The following is a 21,004-nucleotide window of genomic DNA, read 5'->3' as shown; positions in this document are numbered from 1 at the left end:
TGAAAAAGCTGACAAATGGGTGTGTGTTAAAAATGTGTCAAACCTTTTACTTGACTTACATGTTCAAATTGAACGAGATATTTTGACCAAAACACTGTACTGTCTGGCATTATGAGCTTCGGCACACGATTTTGTGATCTCAGTCATACTTCAACTTATGTTACCTTTATTCCCAACAAAGCTAACGGTTATATCCATAATTAAGTGCATATAATTTATAAAGTTAATAATGATAAAACTGTACAGCAAATTGTCTTTTATCTATACGTTTAGCCATGCAGAATCAATAAAAAAATATATTGCGAGCCTCTCGGGCAACCAGGCGTTGATATACACATTAATGCACGTCTTAGAAGTATCTGTGTTAGTCTGGCATTGCCACTTCAGCAAGAAAAATACAAGGGAGAAAGTTTTTACATCCATAAACAACAAGTCAGGGTAAACGTCCATCTGTGTGATGCCAGCGATTAAATACCATCCGTTATGTTCATGCTTGCAACATTCGTATTCACAGCGAATCCCCACACCCTCAATGACACGAAGTCATTGTGACGTCGTTGGTTTTTTTTTTCAACTTAATTCAGCGATTAACATTCGAAATTGTTGATAATAATAAGAGTCAAAATTGTATCCAGTATTTCCTTTGATACGTTATAGGGTGTACAATTCTGAAAGGTCTAAAATCTTCATTGGATCTAGTTATTTCAGATCTTTTGAAAGAACAACAGTTTTGAAGTATGTTTCAATTGTTCCCTAAATGGCATATGTTCAGAGTGTAACAGAAAATGGTTTATAACATGAGCTCCGACTGTTACAAAATACGCCCTTCTTAATTTTAGGACACCAAGTTTGCTGATAAGCGGTGGTATGTTAAGTCAAATTAATAAAATTGTAAAGATAGCGCTTGGCCATTTAAAGGGTCATAACTCTGGAGCGACTGAGACAAAATGGCTGGTCTTTAACAAAGGCTTCATAAGCAATTGAGCGGACAAGACCAATTTTAGGTAATTTATATTATTTAAAGGTAATAACTCTTGAGTGTCACAGGCAATATTGCTGGTTTACGAATTTGTATGAGCTTTTATATTAATAACAAAATATTCTGACCAAGTTTGGTGGTGATTGGACAAAGGCTTCTTAAGTTATTGATCCGGCAAGACCATTTTGAGGTAATTTCTAATTAAAGGGCGATAACTTTCGAATGACTACAGCGATATGCCATTATGGCTGGTTATTGAAATTGTCCTACATAGTATGCCCATACACATTATGACTTAACTTGGTGGTGTTTGGACAATGGCTTCTAGTGATTAATTGGTCAAAACTAATTTCAGGTAATATCCATAATTAATGGTCGATAACTCTCGAGTGAATTGAGCGATGTGGCTGGTAATTAAACTAGCCCAAAAGGGTACGTCAATACAAATTCTGACCAAATTTGGTGATGATTGGACAAAGGCTTCTTAAGTTTTTTGAGCGGACAGCATATTGGACAACGCCGCCTGCTTGCCTGTAAGCAGCAGGAAAAACAATAAAAAACAGGGATTTATATATTTAAAATTTTGCAGTTGCCAACTGCATTAGGTTTTTTATTTGATATTCCTATTCAGGCATATTTCAGGAAGTGATGCTAAAAATTCATAGATCTTTAAGATTGACAACGGTAAGTTTTTAATAACCATGACCATGTGATGGAATTTTGTACAGCATAATTGGACTTTCTTAAAATTGAGTTTGAAAATAAAACATGGTTCTTGTCTCTTTTTACTCTTTCACAATATAGTTTTACATGTACATTTATATAACGTCGGTGACAACAACACAATATTGTATTTAAATGACAACATCCAGTTCTGGAACAAATCATAACAGATATTATCTCTTGACAGAAATTGATTCCACCTACATACAATATTTCTTAACAAGATCAAAGTCTGCGTATCTTGTCAGTTTTAAACAGGTAGTTATACATTAACTTAATTAAGTTACTGATTGGCAATAATGTTAAATTTCAGACCCCATGTAATACTGGTAGCAAGAAATTGCTAATGGATTTTAAATATGTAAAATAAATGACCTAAAATACATTACAGATAAAGTTATGGCAGTTTGTATTTTAATTTTGTTCTTCATTTTAACTCAAATGGGAAGTGAAATAAATGAACAATTTTCAATTATTCAAGGCCAAAATAGTGTGTTTGTAATATCTGTATCTGTATTTAAACCATTAATATGATATCAAAATATTACAGGGGTTATCGGGCATCAGAATTTCACATTTCACATCTAATACCTTAATCAAACTTTACACATACACAATTCACTATGCACATACAATGGCTAATCTTGGTTATAATTCTGATATAAATCTAGCGGACATGGATTTCAAGAAAGAACTGTTAAAGCATGCACATGGAGCCATTGAATGACAAATATCTAATCAATAAACTCCAGTGGCACAATGAACCTAGATAAGACATTTTTTTGTCATTTCAGACGCAATCCTAAAACATGTCCATTATTAAAGACCTGTGGAATCTATGAGAGACTAGAATGAATGGCCCGCAGTTATAGCGACAAAAACAACCACAATAATAACACATGGAATGCATCGTCTGACCTGCAGCTACATTTATCAATAGGATTTTTATTTATTTACTTTCAGTTTTGAAGAACACAACTTCAAGTAAAACCTTTTAAACTTCATTTGAAATATGTCTTTTACAAGTAGAAGGTGCTAATGACATAAACTAAAATTATGCACATCACTTCCCAAAAAAATAACATAATTATTTTAAGTTTTAATAACATAACAAATATCTACTGGTTTCTATTTACAAAAAAACTTTTAATTAAGTTCTGATTTAGAATAATCCAAATTTTCATCAAAACTCCTTTACGATAAGTGTTTCTTGATCACTGATAACACCCCACCATCAACCAAGCGACTCTTATGCCCCCGTGTATTCCCAGCTAGAAGATCTCGATGTAGCTGTCAATCTTGGCTCTGTGTCGCTGGGCGACGCATTCGGCGATCCAGACAATGTTCCGGTTCTCCTGCTCCTTCAGTTTCACGTACGCGTAGAACACTCCAAACTGGAACTGCATCATGAATGAGTTCTTCATCTGCTTCACCTGTTGTGAATAAGCATGAGTAAGAGATATGGAAATATGAACTTTTGGGGTAGAAAATCAGAAAAAAACCCTTATAATTTGAATTATTATAAAAACAATTCACTACTGACTCTTAATCACTACGAAGTTAAATTAATACATGCAGTATGAATGTTATCTGTATAGTATTTCTTATGATGGGTTATCAATGTTTGCCATAAAGCCTGGGGTGCACTGTAACACAATTGGCTTAAGGCTTTATTTACCTAACTCTTAAACCATAACATGGTTTAACCGTCCTAGCTTATTTTAAAGTGCTCTGGGATTACTTGCTTTAATAGGCAGAGATATACGAGAGAATCCCAAAAGAGCCCAGCTTAGCTAAGCAACAAAAAGCACTTTCTATTCTCAATAGATTCAACTAATATATATATATTTTTATTTGTTAACTAATTCTTATGTTAACAAAAATTGCTATTGAAAAGCTTCTGTGGTTATCTCCAACAGCTCTGCCTAAGCAAGTAACTTCAGACCACATTGTCCTTTCATAGCACTAGCAACAAACCAGACTAAATTGTTTTCATTTGAAAACTGTTTTAATATTTGAGAAACTGTTATCATAAAGTGTAGGCACCAGATACAAGGGCCATATCTCTACTGGGCATATTTTTTTTATTTGTATACTCTTTAGACTACTTTTAAATAAGGGGCAATAACTCTGTATTTATTTTGGCTAATACTGAAATCCCAAAAATCCCACAACTTCACAACCTGCTTAAAATTTCATAGTTATATCACTATGGCCAATATACTTTTAGAGAAAGACCTGACACTGGATTGCATGATCTATAGGCTAGTTTGAACTAAGTCAAGGGACTGGTGCTGCCACACACAGAATCCTAGGTGCACATCCTTACAATATAACATACTGTTAAACATCCCTGTAAAGTTTCATCACTCTGTTTTTATTCCATTGGAGACACACATGATAATATTTGATGTTTGTATTAAAAAAAAAAAATAATGGCTCATAGGTAATAGTTTACAAGCTTTTCAAATCTTTTGAAATCTATACAATAAAAGTCTCTAACCCTAATGTCAGTGACACCCTTACACCCAAAAATGTTGGTGCAGACCAACAAACAGACAACCATATCAAAAGTAATATGTCTCACATCAATGGTCAGGGAGACATAATCATTTCACTTGGCACATCCAAGAACCATACCTCGTGTTCAAAAAACTTGTCCTCGAGAGTTTTGTCCCCAACATTATTGCCTGCTCCATCAAACAGTTCCTTGTATTCCTGCAGAATAAATAATGTATTACCTAAATAACGGTTTTAAATGTCTCCCGCTTTTGTTAGATTTAATAAGCAAAGGGATGGATAATTCTCTTTAAAATGCTACATGCTCTGAACATTCAAAGTTCTATTCTATCAGATTTGTCTTTTAGACATACAATGTAATATATTTATCAAATGCTGAGTGTGTAAAAATGTTGTACATACTGCATAGCTATCAGCCACTCCCCTGACTTGGTCATAGTCATCTGCCCGTCCAAGAAGCCCAAGACCATCAGGGTAAAGTTTCCCACAGCGAGGGTACAGCTTTGCCCGGTCCTCCTTCGTCAACTCTGTGCCAAACGAGTTGATGGTGATGATGAAAGCCCGCCTGTCAGCCTCAAACTGGAAAACAATGAAAGTCTTTATAAAGAGTTTATCCAGGTGAATCATAATTTGTCTCACCACAGTTTTCAATTAAATAAAATTTATTTAACGATGGCCGCTAAAGTTTAAATCACACAAATAGACTTATATGTATGAAAGGATAAGACAATTATTGTTGTTGTTCCTGTTACATGATGATACTTAACAGGCTCGGCATGTCTGGAAAACATTTTATTTTGAAAAATTATTTTGTTACGAAGTTTGTTCAATGTTGCATTGTTTACATACCGGTACACACACACATTCAGACATTAATGTTGCCAAAAAAGTGACACAATACAAGTAAACAGTATCACCTTGTACAAAAAGCAGTTCCACTTTTATATCTATAGGCGCACAATACAGGTTCATGCAAAATTATTCTTTTAATAAAAATGTATTATGGACTCATTTGACTTTTATGATCAATGAAAAAAAGATGATGTGTGAAAAGATAAAAAAAATATTAGCCTTCATAAATATGTGGTGTTGTTTTTCCAATGATAAGTTACGTGGCCTCAAATCCCTAGTTGAAAAAAGTGCAATATTTGGCTTACCTGTGTATTTTTTATCTGTTCACAAATCTTATGCTTTTTATTGCTTTTATCATGAAAGTCAAATAAGGCTTACATAAAATAGTGCATTAAAACAAAAAAAAACAGCAACCTATATTGTGCCCCTTCAACCTATATTGTGCCCCTTCAACCTATATTGTGCCCCTTCAACCTATATTGAGTCTCTTCAACCTATATTGTGCCCCTTCAACCTATATTGTGTCTCTTCAACCTATATTGTGTCTCTTCAACCTATATTGTGCCCCTTCAACCTATATTGTGCCCCTTCAACCTATATTGTGCCCCTTCAACCTATATTGTGTCTCTTCAACCTATATTGTGCCCCTTCAACCTATATTGTGCCCCTTCAACCTATATTGTGTCTCTTCAACCTATAGTGTGCCCCTTCAACCTATATTGTGTCTCTTCAACCTATATTGTGCCCCTTCAACCTATATTGTGCCCCTTCAACCTATATTGTGTCTCTTGAAATCAAATAATAGAGATCTTAAAGTTAAATAATAAATAAACTTTAAGCCAACGGTTGTTTATGTGCTGATGTTGGTGCCTGGTGCTTGCAAAAGATAGCGTAAAGTACGGTATAAACAATGAAGTGATTCAGAATATAAAGTATTGCGGAAAGTCAAAAATTATTCAAAACATTTGTTCTTACAGCGAGGGCTTCACACATAGATTCCATAGTGGCCCCCCCTAGACTCTGGCAAAACTGGTGGAAGTCTTCCAAGTAAGCCTGCAAAATGAGAGATAGACAATGACTAAACCTAAACCAGTAGATGAGTAGACCATTCCATATGATTAATCAGTAGTTCTTTTTCAGGTGAGGATAGTAAATTATGGATCTTTGGACACTAAAATATGTCATTATGATAAATAAACACCGACTGATTTATATGTTTATTCTGAATGAAACTCAATGGTATTTATCGAACTGACATATTTTCACATTTTCAACATAATTAAAGGCTTGAATGGCCAAATTTACTATATTAAAGCAATGTAAAGAACACCTTTTTTACTAATACAAATTCAATACAACATATTTTGTACAAGGGTACCTTATACAGGGTGTTTCTGATGATTTCTATGTTCAGCTCATCAAGATCCTGCTCCGATATACAGTCCATGAAATATGGGGCTGCAAAACAAATTCTTATTGGAGTTCTCAGCAATTTTAAGAGACTAAGACAACAATCAAAGTGTGCTACGTAACTGAGTGTATGATTACCAATACTTGTATCAGTCTGGTCTTATGCACAAGTCAATAAGCATTTTTTCACATAACTTTGACTGTTTTAACATGATTATGGCATTTGCACAATCAATGACTTCAGGGTGTATTGGTCATTGGCATAACTTGCCTTACACAGTCATGTACACGTATCTTTAAACATAATAAATGTGAATCAATATGCATAATAATGTATACACAAATCTTGCCAGGGACAGTAGATGAAAGAGGAATACCTAGAGGTGTGTCTACGAGCACTGCATTATAGAGCTCTGCTGGCGTGGAAGCAATGTGAATGGCTTCCATCTGTTCAAAACTGCCAAGGGGGTGACACTTGGGGATCAGCTCACTGATTGGCCTCTGTCGTAATGTTCCTGTGATCAGCAGAATGATGTTGTCTATCATGTAACTGTACCTAGAGAAAGAAGAAAGTCAAAGGGTGTGGATTGATTTATATTTGAAAACTTGTATACAGTAGTTTACACAGACAGCAAAACAATAGTTCTATTACTGCAATGCTCTGCCATTTTTCAGTTAATCAATAGGTATAACTATAAAAAATAATGTAGCTAGAGTTTAGGAACTTGAAAAACATATTGTCATTGTAAACATGTATAATTGTACCAAGTTTCATAATTATAATAAAAAAAGGTTTTTTTCTAGATAGGGCCAACATTGAATCTCTTGTCAATAGCCAACTGTTGGTTTAGCTCAAAGCTCCATATAACAGAAACAGAAGATATGCTTAGTTACGTGATATAGTCAAGAAATGTTGCTAGTGGTTCGAGGCAGTGGTTTCTCAAGTGGTTGAACTCAATCACGAGCTTCTCCTTCAGTTTGTCATCGATGGTGGACACAGACAATGGGCTGGGCTCATTGGCGAGAAAGTTGCCATAGTCAGTACTCTGCAGGTGCAACTTTAGGTCTGAAATTAAAAATTGTCAATATTTGATACAGTTAATTGTTTTTAATGAGGTAACTCAAGGCTCTGTGATAAAGTAATTCATAGTGTGGCTAAGACATAAGCTTAAGCCGTGTTCAGGTCATAGGGTTTTACTTTAAAGTTTCAATCGTTTATGTGATCTGGTCCGCATCACCATTTTAATAATATATTTCAATATGTATTTATATCCCAGGAATAAATATGCAAATTGTGAGCCTAACAAATACTAACAGAGCCCTTTAGGTCTTTATATACAGTATTTACTTCCATCTATAAGTTATAACAGAATGTTATAATACATTTGTGTGAATGCACATCCACGAGCCTTCAGCAAATATATCAACATTATGCAATTTGAAACAGAACAAACTTATAAAGGCTACAAACTTTCAGAAGATGTAAATGTCTAAAACAACTGACAAATATTTACAGTTAAACCATTCAATACTCTTACTCTTAGTTTACCTTCTAGAGTTTCACACTGAACCAGATTCAAATAATCGCCCTTTTTCAGAATTCCTGACTTGAAACCTCGAACCAGTCCTTCGAGGTATCCATGGTCGATATTAAAATACATATCCTGATAGTTCATCATCTTGAAAAATGGTTGTGTATAGCTAAGATATCTGTCAGATTTGTTAAATTTGTTTTCCTGTCACATGATACTCCTTTCGAACTTCCGGAAGAGTACCCAAGGGAAGTAAACATATTGTACAGGGTACTGCCAAAGTACTCACACCATTTTATATATGTTTACAATTTATAGTGATCATCATCATCATCATCATCATCATCATCATCATCATCATCATCATCATCATCATCATCATCATCATCACCATCATCAGCAGCATCATTATCATCATCATCATTATCAGCAGCAGCAGCAGCATCGTCGTCGTCGTCATCATCATCATCATCAGCAGCAGCAGCAGCAGCAGCAGCAGCAGCAGCAGCATCATCACATTCGGGCCTCGTCTGTATTAGTCCAAGACATCCGTAACAAATTCCTTTCAACTTACTTTAAAAGTTCTACATGTATGTTGTAAAGGAGCTATTTTGATGTCCGTGTATATAATTAGTAAAAATATACCCCAAAAAACAACAACAATCGCTTCCCTTTCTTTGTGACTACTCGCCGGCTATTATATATGCAGTGGTTGAAAATATGCCTTTGTCAGTGGAAAGGTTTTATACCTTGGCTTTAAATGGTACATGCATGGCTTTAAATGGTACAAGTATATAGTGCTTAGTGTAATGCTCAGATATTGATATAGCCATAATAGATAGATATTTGGCGAAAAAGCACCTGCTAACAATTAACCTTACCCTCGTATTTGTATTATATATTATACACATGTCATCTGGGAGTAAGATTACAGGACCCTGTATTATTGGTCCCTGATGTCATATATTTAAAACGTTGCTTATTTCTATCACTTATTAGAACTTTTAAACTTGTGCATGTTTACTTTCATTCGAATTATAGTTGTATATGTATTGACACTTATGTCTTGCATCAAATTCGTTTTGTAACGCGTTTTTTTCTATTACGACAAACAATTTTGAGCAAAACTTTTGAGCAAAGCTGTATACAATTGTCACGTGACTTTATGCAAATAACCTGTCTATATAAAGCGGCGACGACCAATATTCTTTCTCTCCAGCTCTTATACACCGGCGAGTAAGCACGTGTAATTACCGAAACGAGAATGACAGCTAAACCAGCATACAAAGTCGGTATGTCATCCCGTTTTGTTTTCATTAATATTATAATTTATCCTCGATGTATCATGTGTGCTATTTGTTATGTAAAAGATACACTTTTAATAATCATCATTGCAGTTAGTAAAATATTATGAAAGTATCCGAATTTTGTCCGAAACACTGCCTGCTCAATGTATTGTATGGATCTGGCTGTAGGCACATTAAAGCTTGGTGTGTTTAAGCATTTTGAATAATTGCTATATACTTGGATATTTCGTCTGCACATGATGACTCAACTAGCAAAAACAGAACCTCAAGATTGTATACATAATATATAACCCCATACATGTAGGTACTCATGTACATTTTTGTACATGTTTTTGATGCCTTTAGCCATTTAAATATTATATTATAATTGTCATGTTTTAGTATTAAAGTTACTATTGTTGGAACATTTCAAGGCTATTGCTACATGTAAATTTGATAAAAGTTAATGTCAAAAACAGGGTTAATAATTTAAAGATTACCATGTTCAGGGTTAACCTGATAGTGTGTCCATATCTGTTATCTAGCTTTTAGCTGTGTCTATAAATGACTGCAGAGGTGAGAATTTAGGTTAGCTCTATTTTTCTGGTCTTGATTTTGAACTGCTCATACTTGGGAAAAATATACAGATGTGAAACAGACTTCACCTGTAAACTGGAAATGCAAGAAATATTTGTCCATTGACAGGTCTATTTTATGCATGTACAGTCGAAAATCGATGGCTCGATATGCTAGGGACTGGCCAAAATACTTCGAGCCTCGAGAATATCGAGCCAAGTGGGATTGCTTACAGAATGTTATTTTTTTGTATTTGTTACAAAAAGTCTTGTTTATCTCGTTTGTTATTGGCTACGCTATCTCCACAAGAGAAGAGTATTTATTGGACATAGTACAGATTGTAACAAGACTTATTCGATACTTTGAAAATATCATTTGATTTTTTTTATTATTATAAAAACATTTACATTTATGCGAAAACAACAAACAAGCAATTTTAAACATTGAGTAACACAAACATAGCTTATAAGTTATATCAAAATGCATTGACAATTTTACATGGATAACAATTTATAGAGACAGAACTTAAAGTGATGTCCTGTTTATTCAAACAGTAAAACCATTTAAGTTTGATAATAATTAAAATCAAGCAATTTTCATCGATTATCGCCGTGTGCTAAGTGAAGCCAAGCAAACAAATCAAGGTGTGAAATTTTTACCCGAACCCGCGAAAATGACATCGACTTAAGCAAACAAAACAAAGTGTTAAAGTCTTACTTGGGACCGCAAAAATGACATCGAGCGTGGAGAAATATCGACCCTCAAGATATCGAGCCATCGGATCGAATTTTATATGAACATAGAATAAAAAAATTGGTCCTTATAATCTGGTTTGAGCCAACGAGGATATCGAGCCATGAGATATCGAGCCAACGAGTTTCGACTGTATATGCTTTTAATTCAAACGCAACTAGAGCCATGCATGCAGTTTTTCAGGTCTGGATTTGTAATGCAAATTTCAAGGTCTTGATTATAACAATCTTTACAATTATTCAATACTGCATTCATTTCAGGCTGTCCAGCAGGCCCTACTTTTTTGTTAGGCTCATACATTTTCATGGAAAACCCTTCTATACTTTCTTTTATATGGAAAAATAGTTCTAGAAATAAAAGTGTTTTAAAGTGTCTCTGAATGAAGGAAATGAAGCGCTCAATTTTACCCCCAAGCTGCCCCTTTACTTTCAGATTTGGCCAAGATCAACATTAAAATGTATTTAGACCCTTGCACTACTGTTTGACAACATGAACGTCAAAATTTGTAAAACAGGTTTAGTAATCATGTATTTGCTTCAAAAGGGTAAAAAAAGAGTCCATTTATTTTAATCCTATTTTATCTGTTATGCATATGTTACAGCGGACATTTCCCTTGCCGACTGGGGCAGGAAGTGTATTGAGATAGCAGAGAATGAGATGCCGGGTCTGATGGATATGCGGCGCCGTTACGGCCCAAAGAAGCCACTGAAGGGTGCCCGCATCGCTGGCTGTCTCCACATGACCACACAGACTGCTGTCCTCATTGAAACACTGCTGGAACTGGGAGCTGAGGTACCATATCACTCTGGCAGCAGTTATTCATTAAAATATGAATGTCATTTTTCAAATGCTTTGTGACATGCTTAGACAGCATTTATTGCGATAGTCCAAGCTATGATTATAATGCTCACAGGAAGTCTTAAGACAAATATGTATTGAAACTCAACATTTTATCTCAAATTCAGACAAGGTAGTATTAGAAAGTATAGGGAAGTTAAACTTTTTAAGACATTGTGTTAGACTAATACCTAATATTATCTGTCATATCGTTTTCATGGCTTATCATAGCAGTTAGGACAGTTACACATGACTATGAATAGCTTGCCAAATATCATAGCATCAAAAATCTATAATAAGAGTCATGGAATCAAAAGCTTATATTTCCAAGTAAGCTAGGTCTATCATTTATTATGCCCCCCTTCGAAGAAGAGGGGTATATTGCTTTGCACAGGCATGTCGGTCGGTCAGTCGGTAGACCAAAGCTTGTCCGAGTGATAACTCAACAATTCCTGGACGTATGATCATCAAACTTCACATGAAGGTTTGGCCTGACCAGTAGATGACCCCTATTGTTTTGGGGGTTCATCGGGTCAAAGGTCAAGGTCACAGTGACCTTTAATGGTAAAAGGTTGTCCGAGTGATCACTCGACAATGCCTGCACCCATGGCCCTCAAACTTCACTTGGAGGTTGGGCCTGACCAGTAGATGACCCCTATTGTTTTTGGGGATCATCGGGTCAAAGGTCAAGGTCACAGTGACCTTGAATGGTAAAAGGTTGTCCAAGTGATAACTTAACAATGCCTGCACCCATGGCCATCAAACTTGACTCGCAGGTTGGGCCTGACCAGTAGATGGCCCCTATTGATTTTAGGGGTCATTGGGCCAAAGGTCAAGGTCACAGTGACTTTGAATGATTAAAGGTTGTCCGAATAATAACTCAACAATGCCTGCACCCATGGCCCTCAAACTTGACTTTGAGGTTGGGCCTTATCAGTCGATGATACCTATTGATTTTAGGGGTCAAGGTTACAGTGACCTTGAAAGCAAACTTGACAATTCCTGGACCTATTGTCATAAAACTTGGCATGAAGGTTGGGCGTGACCAGTAGATGACCCCTCTTGACTTTGGGGGTCATCGGGCCAAGGTCAAGGTCACAGTAACCTTTAACACAAAAAAGTTAACAAATCTTCTCCCAGTGATATCTCAACAATGCCTGAACCTATGATCATCAAACTTGACATGGAAGTTGGGCCTGACCAGGAGATGACACTTATTGATTTTAGGAGTCATTGGGTCAAAGGTCAAGTTCACAGTGACCTTGAATGCGAAAATGTTTCAAGTGATAATTCGACAATGCCTGCACCCATGGCCCTCAAACTTGACTTGGTGATGTGTCTGACCTGTAGATGACCCCTTATGATTTTAGGGGTCATTGGGTCAAAGGTCAAGGTTACAGTGACCTTGACCGAAAAAAGCTTGTCTGTGTGATAACTTATCAATGCCTGAACCCATGGCCCTCAAACTTGACATTTAGATTTTTGGTGACCAGTTGATGACTCCTATGGATTTTGAGGTCATAGAGTCAAAGGTCATGGTCATAACACACTCTATCCTCAAACTTTGAATGGTCATAATCTTAAAACTGCCTCAACGGCATCCAATGTCAGTGACAAATCAGCTTTCATTTCGGTCCATGCACATTTCATTCAATTGTCCATATAATACTAACAACATGGCGCCTGGGTGGGGGGGGGGATAATGTTTGACAAACATCTCTTGTTTTTATAAAACTTGATGAATTGTTGTTCAATTTCGCATTTAAAAAAAATATAATTAAAGTTCAACAATAGATGAAATGTATATTATATTCATTCCATGGCCAAGAAATTGCCTAACAATATCTGTAATATTTAAAGACAATTATTAAGTCAAACTTTCCATTTAACCTATCTGATTCCAGGTCCAGTGGTCAAGTTGTAACATTTTCTCCACACAAGACTTTGCTGCTGCAGCCATAGCAAAGACTGGCGTGCCTGTATACGCCTGGAAGGGAGAAACAGATGAGGAATACCTCTGGTGTGTTGAACAGGTAGGAAAGATTGTCTTTACTAGCACCCTGCCTTAACATTGATGACTTATTCCAGCTGACTTGAGAAGCTAGGATAACTACTAGGATATCCAAAGGGAAAAATGATGTTGAGCACCTTGACTCCTTGAGTATATTGTTTGTTTCTTTCTTTGAACATATATTTCTCTTCGAAACTACTTGGCGGACCAATGATTGTTATAATCGTTTGCTTTTTTGAGTGCATTTTTCTTCTTAGCTGATCTACTGCTATGTTTGAAAATCGTTCTTTAAATACTTTTAACACACGAGTTCCTGTCTCATTGTGTGATGCTAGCATGATATTTAACTAATTTGAGAGTTCCCAAATGTACAAAGATTTCTATATATTAAAGTTAAAAGTTCATGACAGTGATTTTATTATTTTTCCACCTTTTTGAATTGAAATGCAGTGCTCCTCTTCTGTATAGCTGAACTTCTGTACTTAGTATGCTTTAAGCAGTTGTAATAGTCCCAGGGATTATCACTAATTTTCTTTTGATGACTGGCCATTGTTACTATTTCAGACGATAGTGTTCCCAGACGGTAAGCCTCTGAACATGATCCTGGATGATGGTGGAGATCTAACAAACCTTGTACATGAGAAATACCCACAATACCTTCCAGGTACGGCAATAACGGTGTTGAATAGCTCAACTATAAATGTACACAACACTGATAACATGTTTCATTCTTGGTAAAATTTAATTAAAATTTGCAATTATGTCTCAATGAAAAATCAGCATCTTGCCCATATTATTGCTGTATGATCTTCATCAGAATAAGGTCATAGTTGTTGATGTCTTTCATAAGAAATTTCATAACATTTTTGCTGCCGTTTTATGAATGATTACATAACTTAAATGACATTTACCAGGCCAGTCATGTATGATTTTAATGCTAAATTATATGACGTAGATGACTCACAGTGACTGCAAAACGTCATGATCAAAGTCGCTTTAAATCATAAAGATAAAAGGTAGAAATATCTGCCTGTTGTGTTTGTGTAAATGATAATGGTGGTATTAGATTTATAAGAGGTACTCTATCAATCATAGCTGACTACACCAGCATGTTGTTGTTATATGAAGGAGGACATGTGATATCTAATACTGCTGGAGAAAACCTGAGAAATTCTCTCCAAAGGCACAGTCCCTTGAGACAGAGATGGCGTGCCCTGCAGGAGACTACTCCCAATTGTTATAACTTAAACATTACCTTTGCTTTTGTCTGGTGCAGAAATCAAGGGATTGTCGGAGGAGACAACAACTGGAGTACACAACCTGTACAAGATGATGAAGGAAGGGAAACTCAAGGTCCCTGCCATCAATGTCAACGACTCTGTCACCAAGGTAAATGGTGCCATTTAGCCTGTCGTGGTGGACTGGTGCATGTGATTTTTGAGATGTTATGAGGAAAGATGTGTTGATTGTTGCTTGCGGAATTCGTTTTGTTGTTGATGATTTGAAAAAATGTTTGAAACAATTTTTTAAAGCAGAAAAGTACTTTTTATTGCCAATCTTAAAGATTAGTCACAAAGTGATTTTACTGAACTCTCATCCTAGGCTTTTTATGACCATGTGGGTAAATGAATTCATTTAAAAATGTCATTGAATGAGTTGAATGTATTCAATATTGACTTGAAGTAAATAAAATGGTTTCATAAATTTCATCTTATGTTTGTCCACAGAGTAAGTTTGATAACCTGTATGGATGCAGGGAGTCGCTTGTTGACGGAATCAAACGGGCAACAGATGTCATGTTGGCTGGCAAGGTTGCCATGGTTGCTGGGTATGGGGATGTGGGCAAGGGCTCCGCACACGCTCTAAGGGCCTTTGGAGCTCGCGTTATCATCACTGAGATTGACCCCATCAATGCCCTGCAGGCTGCTATGGAAGGTATGTTTGTGGGTAATGTGAAACAATTGAAGGCATATATAATACTCTTCAGTTTGTAACAAAATTCAAAAGGTAAAAATGAGGCTTTACTGAAAATATATCCCTTACATTAAACTCTGTGTTGTACATTTTTTTCAATGCTTTGACAGTAAGTAATTGTTTTCTTTGCCAGGTTTTGAGGTGGCTACTGTTGACGATGCAATCCCTAGATGCCGTATCTTTGTGACCGCTAGTGGGTGCAAGGACATTTTAATGGGACGTCACTTTGAACAGATGTTGGAGGATGCCATTGTGTGTAACATCGGCCACTTTGACTGCGAGCTGGACATAAAATGGCTCAACGAAAACTGTGTAAAGAAGGAACAAGTCAAACCTCAGGTAAGGATCGGGTAAAAGTCTTAATACTGCAGCATTGTGTTGCACACTTGGATTAGTCTTTATGTTCTTATAATGTAAGTCAGTTTGAGATGAAGAAAATATATATCATTGCCTTGTATGTTACGTCTTGTTTTGAAAATGTAAATTAAGGCTATTTGAGTATTTTAATTATTCATTCTACAAGTACTAAGCATTATTATAAAGCCTTATGTTACAGTGATAGGCACTTACAATGGTTTTGCACAAGGTAAACTCCTGCAGTTGATAACCCTGTCGACAGCGCTTATAAATTTCTGTTTCTTCACGATTGTCACACCCTCCCATGCAATATTCTCAATCTGTCCTATCATTTCACAGGTGGACAGATACACACTCCCCAACGGACGTCACATCATCGTGCTGGCCGAGGGACGGCTCGTCAACCTGGGATGCGCCCATGGTCACCCAAGCTTTGTGATGAGCAACTCCTTCACAAACCAAGTGCTTGCACAGATTGAGCTCTGGACCAAATCTGACCAGTACAAGCTTGGCGTACACATGCTTCCAAAGAAGGTGAGTGGTGACTTTGAATTAATGCTGCCCATGTCATTATAATGATGAAATAAGAAGTGTGGGCTGTTCAATAATTGACCTTCAAATCATTTACAACTGTATCACGCCCATAGGATTAGCCAGACATTCTATTATAGTATCAGATTTTAGAATGTGTGAAAATCAAGTCCAGGACATGGTTTTGCTTGCTAGACACACTTTGCTCAACTGTTATCAGAAATTGTGGAAAAAGTCTGGTAAAATTTGAGGACGTTTGGTCAAAAGTATAACCTATAGACAAAGAACAAAATATATTGGTGTTTTTGGTCTGGTAAAAGCTGGAACTCTTATCGCCAGTTGAATAATAAGTTGAATCATATGGTGCATTGCCAACTACGAGTTCAAACCAAAATCAATAGTGCAAAATAATGTCCTGTTAAGTTATATGCATTCAAAACCAGGAAGATCATGTGACAAAAATAAAACTTTTTTTATAAATTCAGTTGGACGAGGAAGTTGCTGCTGCTCATTTGGATCACCTCGGTGTGAAACTGACCAAACTCTCGGACGACCAGGCCTCATATCTGGGTATTCCCAAGGAGGGACCATTCAAGGCAGACTTCTACAGATACTGAGTGCTGACCTCCCTTTGACAGAACACTGGAGAAATTGAGGAATTGTCTCCCTTGTGTTCAGGATGTTGTTATTGGAATATTGAAATGATTGTTAAAGATGACAATTTTGACTGAAGAATTTTTTAACATCACCTCTTCAAAAAGGACATCATATCAGCTATTTTTAAGCTTGGAAGTTGTTACCCACGGATTGGTGGGGATATCGCTGTGTTTAATCCATTATAAATCTTCATTCCATCCGAAAAACACCCTGCTAGGGCGAGTATTGGGAACAAACTAAAACTCTGAATTAGATACATTGTCCGTTGAGAGTATTACCTTTGGTTATCATCCTCATATATGTTAGTGATGGCGTAGTTGTTATTAAGTGCAATTAAAACTTGATGAGCAAGTAGGGATTGTCCACTGGGTTAGTTGCCATGTATTGCATGTATGTACATTGGTCATTTGTAATGACCATCGGGTTTCCATCATTTCATGTAGGGTTGTTTCATACCACCACGGACCTTATAGGTTCGTGAAACCGCATCATTATTTTGCAAGTTAAGATGTTTAGTTTTTTTTTCTTAAAACAATACACATTTCTTGACTAGTCTTTTGTGACTGGCATTCAGTCATACTATTTTTAGTGTTAAAACAATGTGTTGTATATATGTTGTGAAACATGTGGAAATCCGAAATAAAGTGCTAAACGCGATAATTTTTTGAGTACGATAATTTTTTGCGTAGTCGCTCGAAAATGTTATACATGACAAAGATAGATACGTAGAAACTGTTTTCAGAGGAAACAATGACAGGGTCACATAAGAGCCATTTTGTCCACGCAGGTATCGTTCTCCTTCTGGGTCAATATCTAGTCCTTCAGGGTCAAGCTAACTTCACCTTATAGTTTTAAAACGTCTAAAAGAAACGATGTCTCTTGCTAATTATGATAAGCTATGTTTTGGTTTATAAAAATAAAGTTTAAACTAGTGATTTGGCTAAATTTAATATGATACTTCTACCTGTTATGCTCAATATAGTTTAAAGGGACTGTACACCAGATTGGCACCAAAAAAAGTTTTTTTCTGTAATCTCAGGAAAATTATTTCATAAAATGTTTTACTCTTTGATATAATAATTGTAAAAAACATCAAAATGTCCATTGTTGTATCCACTGTGTTACGAAGTCTTACCCTAAACGGTTGGAATATTTAAGCTATATACATAACTTGGTAATATCACGTAAAGATATCGACTAGCCAATCACGCATAAGAAATGAATTCTACTAGGTAGACATACCTAGTAATCTTTTTTAATGAAGAAAACTGCGAAAAAATAAACAAATGTAAACTTTGTGGTACTTAAGTTAGTAAGTTTCAATGCATTGTACACATCGATACCAAGTTTATGTCAGTTTTCGACAATGTTCTATTGCTTCGCTACTTCATCATACGGAGTACAGCCCCTTTAAGAAATCGGGGCTAGATGACCTGCATTTGTGTATCGGTTTCTTGAAGGTGTACGACAGATGAAAAAAGAATGTCTGGTCTTTGTGTCAAATCACGCACAAAAGTCGATATATTTTGTAAAGTGAATACCTTTTTCAACTAAAAGTGTTGACACAGTTTCCCGACTGATTACAATGCATGACAGGGAGCACATAAAATACACTCGAGTGGTTTGAACATGTAATAAACTGATTAGTACTTGATGCAACTAAACAAACAAAGACATAATACTATTCTCACACCAGAATACAACCAGGCACTACAAGTATATACTGGGTTAGTACCCAAATTGGAACGTACCTTATTATGGAACAACCCTTATAAAAGCGTTTTTCCGATCACGATTGGTTTATTTACGATTTTAATCAATATAGACGCTTGCCTTAGATACAAGTTCCAAAGAACACGATACTCCGCTAAGTATTTCAAATGCTGCTGTCGTTCAAAGTTCTTCATGGTCAAATGTCAATACATGTGGGGGAATGACTTCATGCTTTCCACAATCACAGCATACTGGTGCAGTCTGTATTTTTTACTCTAATCGTCAAATTTTACCGACAAAAATGACCAAAAAAACAAGCTGGAAATGAAATAAATTATTAATTTACTATAACAAAACATGAAGCAATAATTTTAAAAGGATACATAAAAATAATTAACGAGTTAGAACTGTTCCATATTTAGGTACTCAGAATACAAAAAGGGCAGTTAATAACGTAATTTTCATACAAGAGTCCAGTCAAGAGTTTATTTTGTAAATAAAGGCCTCCGGCCCAAAATACATTTCAAAATAGTAAACATCATACAAAATGCTTTAAGTTGTGTCATAGTACATTTATACATGAGATGAAGAAGTGAACAAAAAGTGTAACTATTCTTATTCCTTGATACAATTCATAAGATGAAATATGTACACTGCTAATTTTCTTGTTGTGTCGAAGTCATTTGTGGATAGTAGGGCATAAAAACTACTCAGATCATCACCAGATTTATACCAATTTAACAAATATTGGTTCCTTATATATGTATATTTTTTACAACGAAAAAAGGCATGGTATTCACAATCAATTTCAGATATATTATAGTTCAGAAGACAGAAATTGCATAATCGATCATGCAAAGCAATGCTTTATTGCCTTCCAAGTTCAATATGCACATCATGATTAGAACATCTAAATTTAGCATACGTAATTTTATGTTTTAGTGGCATCTCTATTCAGATTGGTAGTATCTTGAAAAATACCATTTACATCAACCAATTGGTCTTAAATCCTAGTATGCTGATGGAAAATTAAATGGATGTGGTGCAAGTCTTCTTAAAAATATTTCAAAAATAGTGCCAAAAGTGTTCCGATTTAGATACTCACACAGTACGGTTCTGTCGGAAGTCTTTGATGACACAAACGTGAACTAACATGATACTCCGTTTATAAACGTGCGAATATGGAATGAACATATTAACTCTTAACCAAATAAATTGCAACTGTAGTTCGTTCTCTGTCACTTGAATATTGTTACTACAATGGTCGTGTATAAGCGGTGCTTTGATCATAAGCTCGTGCGTGAGCACTACTTCATTTAATTGGAACATTTAACTATCGTCAACCGGCCGTGTTTCTTTTTCATCATTAGCCAGCACGTATGCCTCAAAATGTTGTTTTTTTCTGGAATGTACATGAATTAATATATATATATATATAATATTATATTTATACAGTTTTTCTCAGAAGCGCAAATAAATCTCGTCGATGTACCACGCCTTGTCCACACCTATCACGCTGTTTCCGCTTGACCGTTTGGCTCGTGGCTTCCGGAAGCGGAGTCCTCGTCCTTCAGGTCGCTATAGCCGCTCTCAGAATCATCGCCTATCGGGAGAATTAAGACTTCGGTTTATGCTATGTGACAAGGTGAAGCCGATTGCAAAAAAAAAAATAAAAAAAAAATGTTTTAATCTTAAAAATAAAATGAATACAAAGTATTATAAACGTTTTTTTTCAGGCGATATCCACAATTAAATACTAAAGTAGATTGGCTTTGTTCATAAAACCTTGGGTTCGATGGAATATTACTCTTACACCTGATAATATTTATGGTCACTTAATGGAATGCTCCCGACTATTGTTAGCACTTTGCTATGGACGCCTTAAACCAGACACCAACAATTTGATGAAAACAGATGATGGTCTTTCACTGTATATTGCATGCATAATAAGAATTCAATACCTGCAACTTGTGCAAACGTTTACTGCAGCATAACAAAAATTGCAGAACAAACAACAAAAAACTCTTCCGCTGGATTTAAATATAGATGCCAGACCTGTCACTCACCATGCAGCTCGTCCATGGTGGAAGCTGTAACAGGCGGGAGGGCGATGTTCGTATTTCTAATCCAATGGATCGGCAGCTCATGTTTCTCCTTCCGGCCGTCTGTCTCGCGGGACTTTCTGTCGAGGTTGTACTCGTTGCTTAGCTCCGACGGCGACCGACACTTGACCACGGTTATCACGACTGCGGCCAAGACAGCGATGAGGCTGCCGATCCCGGTCACGATGATT

The 21,004-nt window shown here is 36.1% G+C and overlaps 2 protein-coding genes across 2 annotated transcripts; one reads left to right on the top strand and one right to left on the bottom strand.

Annotated features, from left to right (window-relative positions):
* Window positions 1-1,751: 1,751 nt before the first annotated feature.
* Window positions 1,752-8,253, bottom strand: LOC128242750 (V-type proton ATPase subunit d-like). The gene is made up of 8 exons (XM_052960021.1): window positions 8,034-8,253; window positions 7,379-7,550; window positions 6,862-7,040; window positions 6,453-6,532; window positions 6,050-6,127; window positions 4,625-4,801; window positions 4,343-4,420; window positions 1,752-3,135 (listed from the first exon to the last, which is right to left on the bottom strand). Exons 1-8 carry the CDS (start codon window positions 8,161-8,163, stop codon window positions 2,974-2,976), a joined length of 1,056 nt encoding a protein of 351 aa, XP_052815981.1. The 5' UTR covers window positions 8,164-8,253; the 3' UTR covers window positions 1,752-2,973.
* A 938-nt stretch (window positions 8,254-9,191) lies between these two features.
* On the top strand, window positions 9,192-17,658 carry LOC128244795 (adenosylhomocysteinase A-like). Its single transcript, XM_052962876.1, has 9 exons — window positions 9,192-9,308; window positions 11,233-11,423; window positions 13,373-13,501; window positions 14,044-14,143; window positions 14,756-14,868; window positions 15,207-15,414; window positions 15,587-15,792; window positions 16,150-16,344; window positions 16,827-17,658. Exons 1-9 carry the CDS (start codon window positions 9,281-9,283, stop codon window positions 16,956-16,958), a joined length of 1,302 nt encoding a protein of 433 aa, XP_052818836.1. The 5' UTR covers window positions 9,192-9,280; the 3' UTR covers window positions 16,959-17,658.
* The last annotated feature ends 3,346 nt before the right edge of the window (window positions 17,659-21,004 follow it).

This window comes from Mya arenaria, chromosome 8 (assembly GCF_026914265.1).
Source record: "Mya arenaria isolate MELC-2E11 chromosome 8, ASM2691426v1".
NCBI classification, from domain to species: domain Eukaryota; kingdom Metazoa; phylum Mollusca; class Bivalvia; order Myida; family Myidae; genus Mya; species Mya arenaria.
Note: the sequence above shows the minus strand (reverse complement) of the source record. Positions and strands in the feature narration are given on the sequence as shown.

Coding starts and splice junctions, on each gene's coding strand:
- LOC128244795 (XM_052962876.1), top strand. CDS start 9,281: ATGACAGCTAAACCAGCATACAAAGTCG. Junction 15,415..15,586: donor CCTGCAGGCTGCTATGGAAG/GTATGTTTGTGG, acceptor TTTCTTTGCCAG/GTTTTGAGGTGGCTACTGTT. Junction 16,345..16,826: donor TACACATGCTTCCAAAGAAG/GTGAGTGGTGAC, acceptor TTATAAATTCAG/TTGGACGAGGAAGTTGCTGC.
- LOC128242750 (XM_052960021.1), bottom strand. CDS start 8,163: ATGATGAACTATCAGGATATGTATTTTAATATCGACCATGGATACCTC. Junction 7,551..8,033: donor TCAGTGTGAAACTCTAGAAG/GTAAACTAAGAG, acceptor TTTTAATTTCAG/ACCTAAAGTTGCACCTGCAG. Junction 4,421..4,624: donor GAGTGGCTGATAGCTATGCA/GTATGTACAACA, acceptor TTTATTCTGCAG/GAATACAAGGAACTGTTTGA.